Here is a 20,000-nt window from a genome sequence, read left to right on the forward strand (position 1 = left end):
TTGAGGAAGTAAGTGTTCATTACCAAATATATTTGTGATTATGAAGACCTTGAGAAGTTATTGTTTATATGAAGGAGTACATTAGGAAGCAGCTTCAAAGTACAGACTGAAAATTTAACTAATTAACTTGTAATAGCTTTCAAACTTGAATTTTGTCCCCTAGGTATGTTGGCCATATTATGGACAACATGCAGTACGAGGTAGTGCCTGAGTTGGGAGATAAAACCTATATGAAATGATAGATTGATACAAAGCCAGTAATCCCCATCATCTTTATTCTGACAAGAAAAAGCTTAGACCAGTCCTCTATGTGGTAGTAAGTGCAGAAGCCATGCAGAGATCAATGGTAGAAGTTGGATGTAATAATAGGATTTAGAAAGAAAGCTGACGATTTTGTAGAAGGGCTGAATGATGAGCTAAGATAGTTTTAGCAATTGTTCAGAATGTCTGCCTGTAACAACCTCATGGTCTCTGCACCAAACGCCAGAAATTCAAGCTTTATTTTGTCAAGATGTACAGTATATACAGAAGATTTTATTTACACATGCTGGGTAAGAAGCAGATTGGTCTGCTCAGTGTCACCTTGTCATAGCTGGACAGCCATAGATTTACTAAGTTTGTTTTGTGATTCAAGTTACCCTCACATTCTGTAAATCAGTTTTTATGCCTAATGGTATTATTTTGTGGTCTTAGGGATGCTACATTAGTTTTCAAACATTATCCTCATTGTTTCTTGATTGCAAATCCTGTGCACAAAAAAGTTTGCAGTACAGATGTGGAATAGATGTTGTACCCATATATGATAAAGAAAATGGAATTGGTATGTCATACCAAACATATTGCTTCAGCGAGGGCCAACGAACTTCAACTACATATCGTCGGTGTTTTCACAAACCGGCAAATATAAAGATTTGGCATTTTTTAAAATAATGCCGCCTGGACATTGGTGACATGCAGGTGTTTAGCAGAAAATACAAAATATCAGAATACTGTAAAAAAAAAAATCATAAAATAAAAAGATAAAAAAATAAGCAAGAGACGGATCTGAAAAAAGGAAAAATCTTCAGAAGGAATTTTCTAGAAAATGGAATGTTTCACATTTGCTGGTTTGTGTAAACACTGACAATATTTAGCAAAGTGGAGCTTTAACTGTTTCCTTATTTGATGGTAATTCACCATGGTGGTTTACAAAATGATAAAAGTTTGATGTCTATCCGAGGCATAGGGAGTCTACTCCCTGTGCCTCATATATATATATCTATACATAGAGATTCACTGCAGATGTAGCTTATCTTTGAGAAGTGATTGTGGCCTTTCATTCACATTGTTTTCTACACCAAGTAGTTTTGTTTTCTTTGTTCTTTACTGCTATTACTTCTGTGTGGTCATTATTTCAATATTTACTTTAAGCTATTTTGAGAAGTGAATATGGGCTAACCTTCACTTTTTAGGGATTATTTTTATGGCTGACAGTGTTGTTTTGTGTGCTCTGTAAGACAGTACTTTAGTTTTTCTCTTTCTCTGTGTGGTCCTCATTTCAAAATTTACCGGAGGCACGGAGGCAATGTATTCAATTTATTATGGAAATTCAGTAATTCAGGTGATTATAGTGGCCTTTAGTCTATAGCTCATAAGCATATGTAATTAACTATCCTGGTAATTTATACAAGATAGAAACTTGACTTTTAGAGTGAACATAAGTGAGCATTCAAGGTTTTGTCATGATTCTTAAAAATCCTGGATGTTGTACATCAATAAGTAGGTGGAAAAACAGGATGTATAGAAGTTGCTTTGCTTATAGCATCTAGCAGATGCACTGCATAAATGTTTTCTTTTTCTTTTTTGGTGTTATGGTAGTTTAAATTTAGTCAGATTTTTATTTTTATTTTTTTCCTTTCTATTACCCATACACCCTTGCATCCTAAACAGCTTTTGGAATCAAGAGTATTGATTACATGAGTATGAATGAAAGACAGAAGGTAAAATGACAGAAAAGAAACACTATGCAAGAAATAGGTTTATTTACTTTCAGAACAGAATGTAAAACCCAGTCATCTTTCAGGAAAACAATTTTGGTTATACTTCATGTATTGCTAAATGGTCATTTGTTCTACTTGATAGAATGTTATATAAGTTTGACTTTATGAGAACTATTTTATATATAAATATGTAGTGTACTTTTATTGACTAAAAAGCACTAGTATTGCAGCATTTCAGAGTAATATATTCAAAAGAAAGGTACAACCCTCAGGAGACAAGCTGTACAGGAGATTGGATGCTAGTTGCATAAGGAATTGGATGATGCACAAACTGATATTATGAAGCACATGAGTATATGAGGGATATTTAATCTCTATAAGTAGTGTAAAGTCTCTAATTTTATATAAGGAGAGAAAAATGTATAAGCTATTGTAAAAGAAATGAATAAAAGATTTGAAATAGGAAATTTGTTAATCTTTATGGTATGGATGCACTAAGTTAGGTTAAATTTAAGATGGTAGTACTGTACAGGACTAAAAGTTGTAGCTGTTGGTACAAGAAATAATCTGCAGACATGAATGGTAACACTACAAATAAAGGAAAATAATCACAGAATGCACCACTTACAGCCTAAGTCTACTTGTCACTCCCAAATTTCAACTCTATCTTGCCATGTGTATCAAGGTGAAGACACTGTCATGCAAGTGCATCTATACTGTAAAGAAGTATTAAGAAATCTACAAAGCTGGCCTTGTGTTAGTGAACATAACTATAAACACAGTAATTTACACAAACAGCTGAATTGAAATAGCCATGATAATAGAGTGATAAGCTGTGTTAGACTAGATGGCAACAATAGTAGAATCTATTTTGTTAAAATAGATATACAATTTTACCCAAGTGCTGATCTTTGACTTTATAACCTTACCTCAGATTTATTGGATAAAGCTTTCAGAAGATAGTTAAGTCTTGGTGACTACCTCTGGGCCTGATTTGATGCTTGTTTCTATAGTCCTTTTATTCTTGGCTAAATTTTTGTTTGGTTTTAGCTTGGCTTTTGATTACCATACCCTAATTCTGATGGGTAAACTTTCCATGGTTATTTGACATTGGTTCATATCCTGTGATCTGATTTGATTCTTCTTTCCTATGGTCTCATCATACTTGTGAGAATTTCTGTTACTAATTTTGGCCTTCCTAACTGATGAGACTGAACTGAGTGGAAGTGTTACAGCTGATTAATCCTTCATTACATTGGCTATGTTTCATTTCATCTCTGCATTAATTATTTAACCATATTACTTTTCAATCAGATAGTATGATTCTTATGTAAATGAAGTGAAAAACATGGTTAATCTTTATGGTATGGGTGTACCTAGCTAGGGCAAATTAAAGATTGTATTCTTGTAGAAAACAAAAAATTTCAGTTTCAGATACAAATGTATGAATGAACAAATAATGACAAAAAAATGTCACAGAAAGCGTAACGCGTAGGCAAAGTCCACTTGCTGCTCCCGAGATTCAGCTCAATCTTCTTCTTTCTTCTTTTAAACGGTTTTAACAGATCAATCCTGATGTGCATTGTGAGGTGAAGACAGTATTCTCCAGGGGTTATTGGACCCTCCTCCAGGTGTACCCTTTGGGGTACACCCGGAGAAACATATATTTATAATTTTCACAGCTTATATAATAACCTGATAGGTAGATGCACTCCCTTTCAATAAAATCAGCAGTGCATACTGCTTCTCGTTTTTCATATGTAAATCAATGAATAGGTGCACTTTCTTCCAAAAATATCTTACAGACAGACAAAAAACAAATTAAGAAATAATGCGAAGTTGGTGTGGAAGTACTTAAAAGGATCATTTTGGTGCAAATGTACTGAAAGATAAAGCTGACAAAAACAAAGCAGAAAATTTACTTACAATTTTACCAGTTCACTCACTTCCATACTGCTGCACTTCTCCAAAGTTCATGATAAAGATAATCACTGGAGTTTATAAAAAGGAGAGTCTATGAGAATCAAATTGGAATTATACAAGTTTTGCAAAAAAGGAACTCTAAGCATGATTTTTTTTTTTTACCTTACATTTACTATGATAGTAAGATCTCTTTTGACTTTCCTTGCAGATGGCACGTAAGCGTGAAGAGAGAGCTATTAGAAATGCGCAGCGGGCAGCTCGGAAGGCCCGTGCTTCTCAGAGTGGGCAAGACCCAAGCTTCGTTTCGTTGAAGCAGCAGTTGGTGGCCATGGGACTAACCCTTAGAGAAATACCAGGAGATGGGTTAGTCTTCACTGAAGATATTTTGATTTTTTCATTTATATTTAATGTATATTTTACAATACTGTAATTGACATTTAGTGTGTTTTTTTATTATTTTATTTTTGGAGGATTTGTTTAAACTTGAAATATATATGTTAGAGTATACATAAATTATGCTTTATATTTACTGTTTTTCACCTTGATTCTGTATTTATTCAAGCTATATATATTCATTATAAATGATATAGTACTTCAGCTGTATAATTTTAAAGGGTCTAAAATTGAGTGTTTCATGTTTCAGAAACTGTTTATTTCGTGCACTAGGAGATCAGCTAGATGGAACGCCAAACACACACCAAAAACACAGACAAGATGTTGTTGCATACATGCGACAGCATCGCAGTGACTTTGAGCCTTTCGTTGAGGATGATGTCCCGTTTGATAGGCACTGTAAGTCATTGTTTTATTTATTATTTAGGTTTTAAGCAACATATCTATTTAAACATAGTAATCCAAATTGATTGTTAGCTTCAGTCTAATACAAAAAAACAAAATAAATAAATAAAAAAAATGTGTCAGAGAAAAGTAGTGCATTCTAATTTTGAAGTTCTATGTAATAGATGTAAAGATTTTCCAAAGATATGAAGATGAAATAATTTTTATGATATCTTTAAGCATATAAAGATATAATTTAAAGATCAGCTTGAATTATTTCTGGTCATTTTAACAATAAGATGCCTTGGAATTGATATACAAATTTACAGGGAGACAGCAGTTCTTTTGATGAATTTCCAATTGCTGTTTTTTCTTTTTTCTTTGGCAAATACTGGATTACTGATTATGATTTTTAATTTTCACTAAAGAAAAGAAAAACTAATTGTTGATTTCCACGATTAGAATATTTCATTACTCCCACTGATGCCAGAATGGTATATGCAGACATGTAATGGCTCCACAAGATGGGTTGGGTCCAAGACAACTTGATTTTTTAAAGATTTTTTATTGTTATTAGAATGGTTAAAGCAATTTACAAACTTGAATCTACTACAAGTATTTGAGTGCACTTTAATTCCATTAAAAGACACTTTATATTTGGGTGCACTTTAATTCCATTAAAAGACACTTTATATTTGGGTGCACTTTAATTCCATTAAAAGACACTTTATATTTGGGTGCACTTTAATTCCATTAAAAGACACTTTATTCTTACAGTGAGTAACTTGGCTGAACTTGGAACTTATGCTGGAAACGACTGTATTGTTGCTTTTGCACGCCTTCATGAAGTTAACATTGTAATTCATCAACTAAATGCTCCCCTCTGGCAGGTAAGGGGAATGAACATATATTGGGTGCTAATTTGTGTAAATATCAAATTGTGTGTTAGTAGTAGAGGGAGGGTGTAAAAGTTGAGGGGAGTAGTTCAAGTGTGGATGTGGGTGGGTGGGTTGGTATGTGTGTGCATACTTGTGTGTGTGAATACTTATGTGCATGCAATGCCTTTGTATGTATGTGTTTGACTTCTTTATATGTTTCTTTGTGTTTAGTAGTCTTACTATCATTCCTCCAATTTATATCTTCATCTGCATCTTCTGCTGGATGCAGATGTAGGACTCGTGATAAGGCTTAGACATCCTGTAATCATCCTTTGTCATTGCTTATATTTCATGTCTTTACCTATAATTATTAAGTTAACCATTGTACTTTAGGCCAGTATGCATTAATATGTTTAAGTAATTATGATTGAAATTATAAAAATTATTTTCTTGTTTATATATTTATTTATTCAAATTCAGTCTGACTCTTAACTTATTTATTTTACTTCAGATTTCTGGATTAGAAGGTAAAAAAAATATTCGAGAACTCCACATATCATATCATAATGGTGATCACTACAACAGTGTACGCAGAATTGGAGATGTAACGACCAGTCCTGCAAGCATCAAGTTGGCTGTAAGTAATGACATATTTGTGTACAGTTTACTTTATCATTTTATATTCGTCACTATCCTCCTCCTCTTCCTCCACTTTTTATTTTCCTCAATCTCTTCTTCCTTCTCTCCCTCTTCCTTCTCCTTCTCCTCAAGGGATGTAGTTATATATATTGTATGAGCACCATCATCCAATATTAGTACAAAATCACATCAATTTATCTTTCTACTGCAGGTTCAGGAATCCTCAAATGATACCAAAGATAAAAAGAAGAATGGGAGCAAATCCCCTGAGAAGTCTTACAGTGATGACTACTGCCAAGAGTATGGCCAGGAGTATGGCCAGGACTATCCAGTTTGGTCAGGGGAGGGCTATGACTACTCAGAGCCAGTGTATGAAGGTCTCTCCAAGGAGGAGCAAATGGTCATTGACAAGACAGGCTGTGAAGATCTGCAGTTGATCAGGTTTCAGCTGGAGGCCCATGAGTACGATGTGGAGGAAGCCATTGAATCTACGCTCAACTATGTTTTCTCACAGCAGAAAGGTGTGTTTTGTGTTTGGCTTTATTCATATATTTTTTTTTAGCTGAGTCTCCCATGATTTTTATTACTGTTAATTGTAGTTGAAATATCAGTGATACTATTACTGTACATGTCATTATTATCATTAGGAATAGATAATCTATATCAATATTGTTTTTGCTAATTATGTTCATCATATTACCTCCATCTTATGTCCTGCTACCACTATTTCATCCTCCAGGGGAAAACCCTCAAATCACACTCAGCACTAACGGCATATGGGGACCAAATGGGACTGGGACTCGCATATTTGGGGAGGGTGCAGCCACTCCCATAGCCCCCCCAACATCCATCCATCCAAGTTACCAAAAGAAGACAGCGCAGGAGAAGCTCCAGCAGCGCTTGCGCACACAGCCGGTAAGTGTGTTGTTCTTGGGACATGGCTTGGTCCCATAATGTCCCATAGATCTTGCTGGTATAGTTTAATAGATTATCATTTGTGTTTTTCCTTTTATTTCCTCCATTTCTTTAGCTTCATTATCTATTTTCTTCTTTTCCTCTAACTCCATCACCTCATTTTAACCACATCCTCTTCCTCTTCCTGTAGGTGCTGGTGGATTAGTTTAATAGTTTTATCCTTTGTTTTTTTTTCTTTTTCTTCTATATCTTTGTCTTGTGTATTTGTTATTCTTCTTTTTCTCCTTCCCTTCTTCCATCATTTTCTCCACTTCCTCTTCCACTTCTTTTTCATCATTCTCCCTTTCCTACTCCTCTTTCTTATCTTTTTCATCTTCCTCATCCACTTAATCCATCACCTTCCTCCTCCTCCTAATCCTATTTGTAATCCTAATCCTCCTAATCCTCTATTATGTTAAAATAGATGTAATTTTGAAAACTTTTTTTACTTGAAATATGGACACATGTATATGACTGAATAAGTTCATATCCCCTCAGCACCTGTCTAACTCCAAACGCAAGGAGCTGAAGAAGCAGTTGAGGAAACAGCAAGCAAATGACAGGAAGAGGCAGCAGCAAGCAAGCTATGATTCAGATGACCCGACCTCAAACCCCAGTGATGACTCAGAGGTTATCATCGTCAAAGACATTGGTTGCCTGAGTATTTAAGTGATATAGATGGTACGCAATACATAAAACTGTTAGTTACTTTACAAGAATCTAGACATTAGCTATGAGTGCTGATGATAAGAAACAGATTGGAAACATTACATGGATGAATTAATACTTTATAACTTTATATTAACTGATGGTACGTGACACATCAGTGTTTATAGTGATGTAAAAAATAAAAGAAGTTAAATTGGAAGCTAATAAAGAGAACGGGGGCAAAACTTGAAGATAGCACTTTTTTGAGATGATTAACATGCATTTATCTCATATTCAATTGATAACTATCAGGCAGCAGATTTTCAAAGATATAAAAGTGGTAGGTGAAGAAACATTTTTTTCATATAGCTTTTGCCTTTGGCTCATAGCAGTCATGTATGGAAATGATTGTACAAGGATACGAGGAACTGAAGAAGAAATAATGAAAAAAGACTAGTCGTGCAAATAAAAGTCACTGTTTCTTTATTTTAAGATGGTTAGGAAGGATTTCTGCTCATTCAGACAAGTAAGAAAAACAAATGGAAACAGACTTTGTCATTTTGTGAATCTTATTATATGGTGGATCTTCAAGAGAGTGCTTGAGATGGTTTATCTGCCTGGTGAAATGTCTGTTGGTCTTGGGGCGGGTGAATACCCTTTGCAGAAATAACCATAAAAGTAAAAGAAAGAAGGATATATCATTTAGGTAAGAAAAAAATGATTTAGAATATAAATTATAATTATAATAGTAATAATTATTTTAGTTATTTTTCCAAGCTGTTGACTTTATTATGAATATAGGTCTTCAATTCTCAAAGGTATTACCAAAAAAGACAAAACAAAATTAGTTTTGTGCTTCAGGGTTCAAAGCTGGTAAAGATACCCCCTTTTGATATTTTTTTCTGGTCTTTGTCTGTGATTGTACTTTAGGAAAGGGCTTTAATCAACTGTCCATTTGTTCTTCAAGACTACCAGTTGTGAAGGAGACAAATATTGCAAACTAAGACAGTAACTTGCCTTTATACATCAGGTTGTTTCTTGTGATTTCATTCTCGATAAAACTGCAGTAGATGAAACCAGTGAATGTGTATTTTAATTTATAATCAACAGTGTAGGGCAGTTCTAATGTAATCTGTGAAGACCTTCATAGTAGATCATATGTTTATTTGCTCTACAACATTTGTTTACATTTAATGAGGCAAAGAAAAAAAAGTAGGAGGAACCAGTTGTAAGACATGCATCAACTTCTCATTTCTTAAGCCCATAAGTATAATATTAGTATCACCATATTTTGTCTCACCACTCACATTCACAAATATTTATTAACTCTTAAAAAGCAGAGTATTGTGTGAGGACCTGTGATTATATCTCTCTTACTTCTCTTCTTGCAAGTGCTCAACCTCCAATTCAACAGCTGCTTGGTAAACTGCTAGTCACTAACTCTACTGCAGATACTTCCTTAAGATTTACAGGTCTGCAGTTTGGTCAGCTGACTGCCTGATCAAACTTCATCTGGATACAGTGTGCTGTACTTTTTTTTATATGTATATTGAGGTGTGTACATTTTGTTATACAACAGTTGTGGGCTTTTAAGTAAATTGGATGAGACTGCAGTTGATTTTTCTGTGATATGGAACAAATGGAAGTGGAGGCTTGCATTTTATATCTTCACTGTTGGAATAATTAATATTCACTGCATGCAACAGGTAACTGCTGCCAATACAGAGCAATCTACTGCACGTTCATATCCATCTCAAATTATGATTAAGTTTTACTGTTAGTAGGCATGTAACTAAACAGTTACTTATTCTCATAAGGAGCATATAGCAGAGGATCTTGTTAAAGTTTAGAAAAAGAGAAAGAAAAAAGACATAATTAGGATAGCAAGTTTCTTGGAGATACTGAAAAAGGAATCTAAAGATTAAATGCCTATTATGATACTAGTAATATTTGAAATTGTCTTATATTTCTTTATTATGTACTGTAAGCTTCTTGAAGTTCTTATTCAAGATAGAGCAAATGTTCACTTTAAGCACTCAGAAAGTTTTCTTAAGAGGTTTTATTCATAGTGGTCTGCTGTTGAGTGAATGCATCTGCAGACAAATTTACACAATGCTGTATAACTGCAAATGAAGAATAACTTTTGAAAGCATTTGTTTTTTTTCCTTCAATATTGTTTTAGTGTTCTACTTTGCAGCATTAATGGTTATTAGATATGAAAATGAGAGAAAAAATCAAGATGTTATTATGAATATGGACAGAAAGGCTTGTTTGTACAAATGTAGATTAATCCCATACCCACTGTTATCATGGGGATATAGGAGATGGGATTGATTCCCAATGTTGGGAATCTCCTTTACATTGGAACTTAGTCCTCACCATAACTTATTTTGCATGGTCTTTTCTTCTCCCCTCAATACAGCTGAGCCACTCAAACACTTTGAAATGTATACTGTATCTACTTTTGCTAGTACTTTTGAATCTGTACTAGCCATTTCTTCGACTTAGAAAAGGCATATGATACCACAGGGCAAGACCACATCCTCCAGCAATTATTTTCTCATGGTATACAAGGGAACATGGGTGTAGTCACAAAATTGTTTCCTTCCAAACATACCTTTCGTGCCAATTTGCCTCTTGAACTTACCTGTTTTACTCAATTTGAAGGTTTCCTATAAAGTGCTGTGCTTAGCACCACATTATTCCTTCTAGATGCTAACAGCTTAGTTTCAGTACTACCACCAGGTATCTGATCCTCCCAGTATGTGGTTGATTTAACCATCTCTTCCATAACTACTCTCTGACAAATTCAGTCTTGAATATCTTTAATCTTTTCGTGAGCCACCCTCCCAATCCCCTGCATGTTGTTGTCATGGTAAGGGGCTCAGGAGACGGACACTGAGGCTCAATGTAAGGAATATGTGAGAAGTGTGGTTAGTGTGATGAGGACATAGCGGCGTAGCTTGCTAGAGTATCTGCCTGTTGGACAGATAGAACCAGTTCTGCATCTTACAGACAAGGGGATTGGTCGAGTGCAGACTTTATGAGAGTTAATGAGTTACGGGAGTCAGTGAAAATTGTAAAAGAGGAAGAAGGGTGTGAGTATATGTGTTTTAATGCAAAAAGGAGTGCGTACAGTAGATTCAGGAGGGAGGGGATATTTGAAAGTGCAAGTTGGGAAGGTTACTGTGAAACCAGCTCCAGATGTGGATTTGGAGCCATCAGTGTAAACATGAATATTGGTCAAGGAAATGGGTGAGAAGGGCAGGGAGGTATCTGATTTTGGTAGGTCAGGGAAAACAGAGGAGCAAATATGGAGGCAAGGTATAAGCCATGGAGGAACGGAATGGACAGAAAACGGGTGAGGTCGGAGGTGGGGAAAGGGGGAATGGTAGAGGAGGATATCCATGGGGAAAGGGGGAATGGCAGAAGAGGGTATCTGTGCATATGAAGAAAGGAATATGTAAATGTGGAGAAGAAGCAAAGGTAGGAAGGAGGGGTCATATGATAGTTAGTTTGGTGAGGGAAAGTTGGTGGAATCGAGCATAGCATTGGAGAGAGAGAAGGGTACAGCGTCGCGAGAGAGGTGGCATGCCTGACTCAGTGTACAGGCTCTCAACTGGAGAGGAGTGGAAGGCGCTTAGGGTAAAGCAAAGACCGCAGTGGTGGATTGTATCAAGGGGAACAAGAAGGGAGGTTGAGGCAGAGGAGTAGATATGGCATCCATAATCTAGAGTGGAAAGGATCAAGGTAACAAAAATGGAGGAGAGTTTTGCGATATGAGCTCAAGGCTATGTGGGAAAGTTTGTAAGATTCGGATGTGATGTTGAGCTATTTTCTTTAATGTAAAAGATATGGTCTCGCCAGGACAGTTTGGAGTCAAAAATAACGCTAAGGAATTTGTCTGAGTAATGGTATTGGAGTGGAGCGCCATATAAGATGAATGGAGGTTGGGGACCTACACGTGCGTGAGAGAAAAGGATGGAGATAAATTTGGAGGTAGAAAAGTGAAAGTCATGGTTAGTGGCCAGGAAGATACTGATGATATTGCAGACTGAAGGAAATGGCGGAGATTTAGTATGGATGTGCCAGAGGCGTAGATGGTTAAATCAACATATAGTGATGACCGGGCTCCTGGTGGTAGAACTGAAACAATGTCACTAACAGCAAGAATGAATAAAGTGGTGCTGAGCACACTGACTTCTGGGACGCCTTCGAACTGAGGAAAGGAAGATGATGTGGAAGAGACAATTTTGACCTGGAAAGTATGTTTGGACAGGAAAGACTTTATGAAAACACCCATGTTTCCGCGTATGCCAAGGGTGGACAATTATTGGAGACTATGGGACCGCCATGTGGTATCGCGTTTTTTCTAGGTCAAAGAAAATGGTTAATACGGATTCATTACATCTGCAAATGCAGATGTAATGTCTTAAAATGGGCAAGAGGGTGTGCTGGACTTCGGGCACAGCAGAAATCAAACTGGGAAGGAGAGAGAAGATTGTGAGATGCAAGATATCACATTAAGTGGAAGTTAACCATTCGTTCTAGTAGTTTGCAGAAGCAGCTAGTTTGAGTGATGGGGCGGTAATCCTGAAGATGGAAGGTGTCGGAGCATATGGTAGTGAATACCGTCATGGCCTTCATGAGTGTTGCAACATGACTGTAAAGCAGGACTGAGTTCAGAGGAAGAAAAGGGAGCATTATAGGACTCACCAGAGGTTAGGGTGGAGATGATGGGGGTGCATTCTCTTATGGTCTTAATGGAAGAGAAGTATGGGGAAAGGTGAGAGCCACTACTGACCTGATTGAAATAGTGACTCAATTCATTAACGACTTGGATAGGATCAGAGATGAGAGTATTTCGTATATGGAGGATGGGGGCTGGATTGGAGTTGTTTACCTGATAGTTTATGGATTCGACAACGAACAGTTGAAACAGATGTAGATGTCATTGAGGAAGCATAATTTCGCCAGCTATTTGTTTTACTGTTCTGGGTTGCACAATGAAAACAGGCGGATGCTCTTTTAAAGGAGATAAGGGCTGATAGCTGATTAGGGATGCCTCGTGTGTAGCAATAACTGTCCCAGGCTGCACGTTTTAAGCGAAGCGCTTTGATGCAATCGGAATCCAGCACGAAACACACTTGGAGATACATGGTCTTGAGGTTTGAGGAATGGCTGTATAGGCAGCTCTTAGGATTGTCGCTGTGAAACATTGTAGCATATCTGAAATGGATGAGAAGCACCAACGTGGGGGATTAAGAAGTGGTACATATGAAGTAGGAGAAAGGAGTAATGGCAAGTGGTCTAGAATTGGCCTATGGATATCTAAATGGAGAGAAGGTGAGCACAGAGAACGGTCAAGGCACTGAAAAAAGATTGCGTGCGTATATTAAAGTGTGTGGGGCAATCTGAATTAAGAATAAGGTCATTTGTGGAGAGGAAGCATTCTGGGGATGTAGGTGGTGATAGAATCACCCCAAAGAGTGTGGCGGTAGTTAAAATCACCAATTACGTAATGTGAGTAGGAGGAAGTGGTGTAGGGGAAATATGGGTAGGAGGAGGAGGATGGGTATCGGTAGTAGTTGGAGTTGAGGGGGAAGGGTTGTGTTGGGAGGGAGTAGGAGGAAGGGGTGTAGGGGGAATATGAGTTCGGGGAGGATGGATATCAGCAGTTACTTCGAGTGTGGAAGGAGTATGAGTTGTGGAATTTTGCGTCTCGAGCATATAGCTTTGAATATCTTCCATAGTTTCTGCAGTGGAGTTGGTTGGAGAGTTTTGTGAGACAAAGGTTTTCTTTTGAGGAGGGGAAGAGGAGACTCGTGTCTGAGGAGTAAGGGCAAAGGTAGGTGGAGGTGAGTAGGTGGTAGGAGAAGGAGTGGAACGTTTAATCTGTCTGTTGCGGGTAGTGCGGAGAGGGAGGGGATGGATTTGGGGCTGTACTTGAGATTGGAGTGTCTGGATTTAGAGTGGCAAAATAATTTGACTAGGGAAGGTATGAGGTAGGAGTGGAAGTGGGGAAGTAAGCAGGCATGAGGGAAGGTGTAGGAACATCTCTGGATGGAGAGGGAGAGGCAAAGCGAGCGACATTAGTATGAGAGAAACCTTGTCGACGTGCTTCCTGTTTGGCTTCATGCAGAGTGAGACCCAAGTTTGTATCTGAGAGTTGCCACCTCAGACTCAAACTTGTAAATGGAGCAGCCTCTATAAAATACATTATGGGGGCCGCTGCAGTTAGCACATGTGCATGTTTATACAAAGCAATTTGATCGGTTATGACCGGGTTGGGCACATAGAAGGCATCGGGCTGTGGAATGGTAGTGTTTGACAGGATGTCCGAAGCGCCAACAGTTTTGACATTGATGATGAGGTTGGTATGGTCGAACAGGGATGGATTGCCCACCAATGTAGATATGAAAGGGAAGGTCATGTCTACGGAAAGTAATTTTGGCAATGTTGGTGGAGTTCTTTCGATGAGCTCTAGGAGGAATAGAGTAGCACTGTACTGGTATCACATCATGGTCTTTGAGGCAGGTGGGTAAGTATTCTCCACAATCTAACCAATCAATATCCATTGGACAGTTTGCTGGAGATAAAGAGACAGTTCCGGTACAAGTATTAAGAGTTGGATGAGGTTCTACAGGAATGGGGTTGCCAGAGAGATCAGTTAAATTTGATAATGCTATAGCTTCAGTTTCAGATGCAACTGTAATGAGACATTGAGAATAGTGTAGCCCGAATAAGGAGCTGTAAGGGGATCACGAAAAATCGGTCCCATTTGGCTGGGCTAAATATAGTATTTATGATATTTGTAGAGCCTGGGATGGTAGAAGGACGGGGACATGTGGAAGAGGGAATATTATTGAGGGGTTAGTATTACGGAGAGATGGAGAATAAGGCTGTAAATTAGTAATATAGGAGGATGGGGTGATTGATGAAGGTTGTGGGGGTAGAGGTGGTGAAGTTGAGGAAGTTAGGAGAGTAGGAATGCCTTCTGGAGACTGAGTCTCGATTTGGGTGGATAATGTACTAGTAAGCAATGAGGGGTGGGTATTAGATGCAGTGTTCAGAGTCATGATCAAAGCAGAATCTGGGGTCGGGGAACTGGGAGAGTTTGAATTAGTGGGGCTATTTGATGAAGGGACAAGCCTCACTGCCTCTAGTAAGGGTATTACGTCTTCATTACTGGCCATGGGAAGCCTAGACTATGTTGGGGAAATAAACAGCCCCTTGAGGGGTAAGCTCTAGATAATGAAAAGAGGGGAATACCGTGAGCATGGTTCACTCTGGCCATTTAGGACTGGCACAAAGTCAGCATTTTATCCTTTCAGCACGATTATTACACTTTAGGAAGTAGACAGTAGAAGGAGTTGGAGAAGGAAAGGAAACGAAAGAGCAGGGGGAGAAAATACCATGCAAAATTAGTTGAGTCGAGGGATAAGGCCAAGGTAGGGAAGATCCCTGCATTGGGTCTCAGTCCTTATCTCCTAAATTCAGTGCCATGGAACAGTACACATCAGAGCTCCCACTGCCTCCTGCTCTTGATGTCTCATCATATGAGGATTTGCTTCAAGATTTTCCTCCTCTTCCATTACCCATAGAAAACTGCCAAATTATACCAGTGTGTCCAGGTGTGTGACCTACTTATCTATTCATATATATTGCACACAGTAAATATATTCAATGAAAAAGTTAAGGAAACACAGTCACACGGAGTATGTTTATTAAAATCACAAACAATCATCTGAAGATGATCTTTAATAAGGGACTAGAATATCATTGACTCAGAAAATACTGATACATTCATAGTCATTCCAATAATCATAGTTCTTCCTGCAGTAGTGTAGTAATCATAAAATTAAAACAAATTAATATGTTGCAATAAAGTAATAGTGATGAAAATTCTACATCAGTGAGCAAAATAATATTTCTAATATTAGTCAAAGTAATTATGACAATTTTAGTTGCAATAATAATACTAACAATGATAATATTGATAATCATGATAATAGTAACATGATAATAATAACAATAATGATGATTATGATAATGAACATGAAAGTCTTATTGCCATATGATATACGTACTGATATTCATAATAATTGAGATTAAAAATGCAAAAATTATAAATGTTGCAATAAACAGAAGACAACATTTTCTCAATCAGCTGGAACATCTACTGCAGAACAATCTTATATGAGATTCTATATACATATTAAACAAAATGTGGGAGACCATTCAACATGGTTTCAAGTTTTCAATCTCCACTGTCTTAAATAATGAAAACATCTGCACTTCTGCCCTTTGGTAAACAAATCCTGTAGCTTTATTTTTTGCATCACTACTGCCTGTCCTTACTTAAAGCATGCATTCCCTGAAAAGTTTGTGCATACTGTGAAGTGTGAAACATTATAAGAAGCATTCACTGATCTATTTTTTTATTCATCTTTTTACTGACACTAATAGCCAAATGCAAAATGCTTTTTTTGTAAAAATATCAAATCATGGAAACAATTGCAGAGACCTACTCATAGTATCATAATGTTGCATAACACATTTAGTATTCTTAATACTATCACATACATTCAAGTCTAAAATATAAAAATGATAACCATAACAGTGATGGTACTAATGATAGTAATAATGAATAATAATAATAATAATGATAATAATAATGTTTATAATAATAACAATGATAAAAATAATATTAATATTAACATAAATAATGACAATAACATAAATCTAAGTGGTAGTACATTTTCTCCTTAAATGAAATTCTCAGAAATCATATTATGCAAATCCTTGTCAAAAATGTAAATCATCCTATATATAATCAAATATGTAGATGATTGTTGTCAATCACAACATTTATTTTCAAAATATGCACTGTCACTTTCATCAATAAAAAACTCTTAATCAATTCAGAGTAAATCATGTCTAAACAATTATCATTAATTCAATATTCTTGTCCATGCAATGCAGGTCTTTGTATTATTGTAACTTTCATTTAGCACTTACTCTCACTGGAGAGAAAGATGTGATTATGCACACATTATTCAATAATGTTCACTTAAGAAAGTTTGTGAAAGTGAAACTGCACAAAGACATCATTCTGCGTGAAGCATAATGGATCCTGCTTATCTATGGAAATCAATACTATGACCACAGTTCTAAAATTATAATACTAAAAATAAAATCATGGCTTTCAGGCATGTTCTTAAAATGTAAAACACTTATTTAGATTACTAATAAATAAAGCTTATCATTATTTAATGACAAAAAAGGGAGCAAAGGGGGGTAATAGGGAGAGAGGCAAGATAAGGATGGGTAAGGATGAAGCTTCAACTTTCCTTAAATCTTAAATGTGTGAGGCAAGGAATGTGATAACATAAATTAAAATATGACTGGATTCCTTTGTGCCATTGAAATAAAATAAGATGACAAATAATAAATAAGAAATAGGAGAAAATTTTTTTAGTCAATACAAGCAGAAGATGACAAAAAACCTGTTTGTTTCTAACTAACATTCAAATAATAATAATACTAAATGATCAATAAAATCTTAAAATACATCTAGGTAAAAGAGCATCAAACTCACTCAACAACATTACAGTAACATTACAAAACCATTTGATTTTCTAGCTTTCTAAACAGAAACCTTAAATGGAACTTTATATTTATGAATTAGGTAGATTATTGGATAGAACTATCAACAATATGCTGTGAAAAATATACAATCTAAGAAATGTAAAGACAGACTAATCATGTTACTACTGTTACATAATTAAAAAAGAATTTATAGAAATGGAAAAAAAGTTTTCCTGGAATTCTCCTTTTAAAAATCAACCATTAATAATCTAATAATCTTTAGCCAAAATACATAGATAATAATGATAATAACATTCAGTAACAATAACCTAAAGAGTAAAGTAACACTTCAAGAGCAGAGGTAAGAGTATTTCAAACCATGTCTCAAAATAACATAAAAGACTGATCAATGTTGTTGTCCAAATGCCATCACAAATCTTGCAGTTTTTCCAAAAAGACAAAAGGCAATGCCCTATATTGTATATTATGTACAACAATACAATAAAATGAACCAAATTAGCATTGCTGTATCAAAATTCAAAAAATGAAGTTTTGCATAGACATCCTTACACCTTGGGTATTTTTTTTTTCACTTACAACTCAAACAATTCTTATAAAATAAAAAATCATTCAGATTTTAAAATTGATCACAATAGATCATTATTGCTGTCATGAACAAATTTTACAAACTGCCTTTTACTTTCTATACTTGTTCTTTTTTTACTTTTCCAATCATACGAGAATCATTTTCCTATTTTCATGCTTAATGCACATGTAACTGTGTGTGTGTATATGTATGCATGTGTATATATATATATATATATATATATATATATATATATATATATATATATATATATATATATATATATATATATATATATATATATATATATATAATGATAATGATAATAATATAATTCATTCCTTTGATAAACCACATTGCGAAAATCATGTAAGTGTTATTGATGCTTGTGCTACTGCCTTACTTTTGAGGAAGACATTTAAAAAAAAGAGAGTTTAAAATTCATCTGGTTCCTAAATAAAGGCTTGACAGAAGGTTAACATCACCAGTATTTTGTTTGTAAAATCTCTGACATACAAAAGAGCCAAGAGCCACATCTGCAGTCATTAAAAACAATCAAAAGTAATTTCTCAAGAGCTAAAAGCAAAAAATGTTTTGCATATGAAGAAAACTTTTTCTTTGTCTAGGTAAAATTTCTGATCTACTACCATCAAGGGTTTTCAAAGGAAAGGACAAGATAAAATATACACTACAAAAGTGATAATCTTTGACATAACATGTTTTCCTTTTATGACTGGCCAACAATGAGGGGCGCTTCCATTGGACTGCGTGGAAAATCAAGCTTGGGGTAGTTTTGGAAAAGTGCAGCACGGTCTTGACCCTCTCCTTTCTTCACCCAGTGGCCATAAACACGGAAGGCGCAGTTATCAATAACCTGTATAACAGCATACCAAAGTCAATTAGTATGCCTAGCATCTCCAAGAAATATAGCCCAGAATCTAATTTATGATTTTCTTTTCAATTCCAGTATATATCTTTAAACCACTGTCCTAATTTATACAATTCAAAATAGGGAATGGTAGAGGAGGGAATCTGAAAGAAAAATCCTTAATTATATACTAAGATCATCAAAACCTAACCCTATACTAATGTACTGTACCTTGCGCAGAGCTTTAATCCTATATGGATCGACCCGGGTGACGGCAAGAGATACAGGTTCGGGCGTAAAACGAAGTCTTTGGATACGGATCACTGCACGTACACACATAATGCCAAACTGGAACATCTTCTTGGCATTGAACGGACGGCCTTTGTATTGCTGAAGGGATCATCATGGTCATTAATATTACAAATCATCCTGACATCTGATGCAGCAAACTTATCTTATTCACACCAATGAGCTATTTCTATATCAAAATCATAAACACGATTTCTACAAACAATACAATAAAGAATAAAGTGAAAAGGTAATCATATAAAACCATAATTTGCTTGAAAAGGAAATATTAAAAGAAAAAATAGGAACCCTTCTGCATAAAAAAGAAAAAAAGAGAAAGAAAAGTAAAGCATGCATGATAATGAAAATAACCATAATAAATCTACTGTTTCATTCAAATGAATGATGAGAACACATGTAAATGAATATCAAAACTAAATGAATATCAAAAAAGGAAAATAAAAACAGGGTTTCTAGACTCACCTTTTCCACCAGAGTGACCCCAATAATTTGACTCCGGCTAGGCTAGAAGACGCGAGTAAAATGAGACGCTACAAAAAAAGGACCATGCACATAAACGAAGCATTATGAAGGCATAGATATTCAAACAACCCATATAACAAAGGTTAGGGAGAAACAAAGCAAAAAAATAAAAAAATAAATTATGGCAAATGGTTTTGGGTTTCATGTTAAGGCATGTAATAGCTACTCTAGCAATGACTTTGACTGGAAAAACTTTGCTGCCTGTATTTTCTCAGGCTTATTTTCTTTCTTATTTGCTTCGTATATCAGCAAAGGTCATTTCACATACAGGATATCTGCATTGTATAAATAAATAAATACAAAAAAGAACTAATAATTTTAAGAAA

At 35.7% G+C, this 20,000-nt stretch overlaps 2 protein-coding genes across 18 annotated transcripts in view; one reads left to right on the plus strand and one right to left on the minus strand.

Annotated features, from left to right (window-relative positions):
* The window catches only part of LOC113815112 (OTU domain-containing protein 3), a 10,887-nt gene extending 940 nt beyond the window's left edge, over nucleotides 1-9,947 (plus strand). For 6 of the 8 annotated variants that reach the window (XM_027367196.2, XM_027367202.2, XM_070135238.1 and 3 more), the window contains exons 2-8: nucleotides 4,111-4,265; nucleotides 4,546-4,694; nucleotides 5,457-5,569; nucleotides 6,069-6,194; nucleotides 6,408-6,717; nucleotides 6,936-7,111; nucleotides 7,649-9,947. In XM_027367196.2, the coding sequence (XP_027222997.2) occupies nucleotides 4,111-4,265; nucleotides 4,546-4,694; nucleotides 5,457-5,569; nucleotides 6,069-6,194; nucleotides 6,408-6,717; nucleotides 6,936-7,111; nucleotides 7,649-7,819 (1,200 nt within the window). In that variant the 3' untranslated portion in view covers nucleotides 7,820-9,947. Of the gene's footprint in view, nucleotides 9-1,549; nucleotides 1,601-4,110; nucleotides 4,266-4,545; nucleotides 4,695-5,456; nucleotides 5,570-6,068; nucleotides 6,195-6,407; nucleotides 6,718-6,935; nucleotides 7,112-7,648 lie in introns of those variants that run through there. The other 2 variants (XM_027367200.2, XM_070135237.1) reach the window with 2 other exon arrangements.
* Nucleotides 9,948-15,510: 5,563 nt separating this feature from the next.
* Nucleotides 15,511-20,000, minus strand: part of PhKgamma (phosphorylase kinase gamma) — a 47,347-nt gene continuing 42,857 nt past the window's right edge. For 5 of the 10 annotated variants that reach the window (XM_070135244.1, XM_070135243.1, XM_070135240.1 and 2 more), the window contains 3 exons: nucleotides 19,615-19,656; nucleotides 19,075-19,233; nucleotides 15,511-18,849 (listed from right to left, as the gene is read on the minus strand). In XM_070135244.1, coding sequence (XP_069991345.1) covers nucleotides 18,703-18,849; nucleotides 19,075-19,233; nucleotides 19,615-19,656 — 348 coding nt within the window. In that variant the 3' untranslated portion in view covers nucleotides 15,511-18,702. Of the gene's footprint in view, nucleotides 18,850-19,074; nucleotides 19,234-19,614; nucleotides 19,683-20,000 lie in introns of all 10 variants that reach the window. The other 5 variants (XM_070135248.1, XM_070135247.1, XM_070135246.1 and 2 more) reach the window with 2 other exon arrangements.

This window comes from Penaeus vannamei, chromosome 20, assembly GCF_042767895.1.
Source record: "Penaeus vannamei isolate JL-2024 chromosome 20, ASM4276789v1, whole genome shotgun sequence".
Taxonomy (NCBI): Eukaryota; Metazoa; Arthropoda; class Malacostraca; order Decapoda; family Penaeidae; genus Penaeus; species Penaeus vannamei.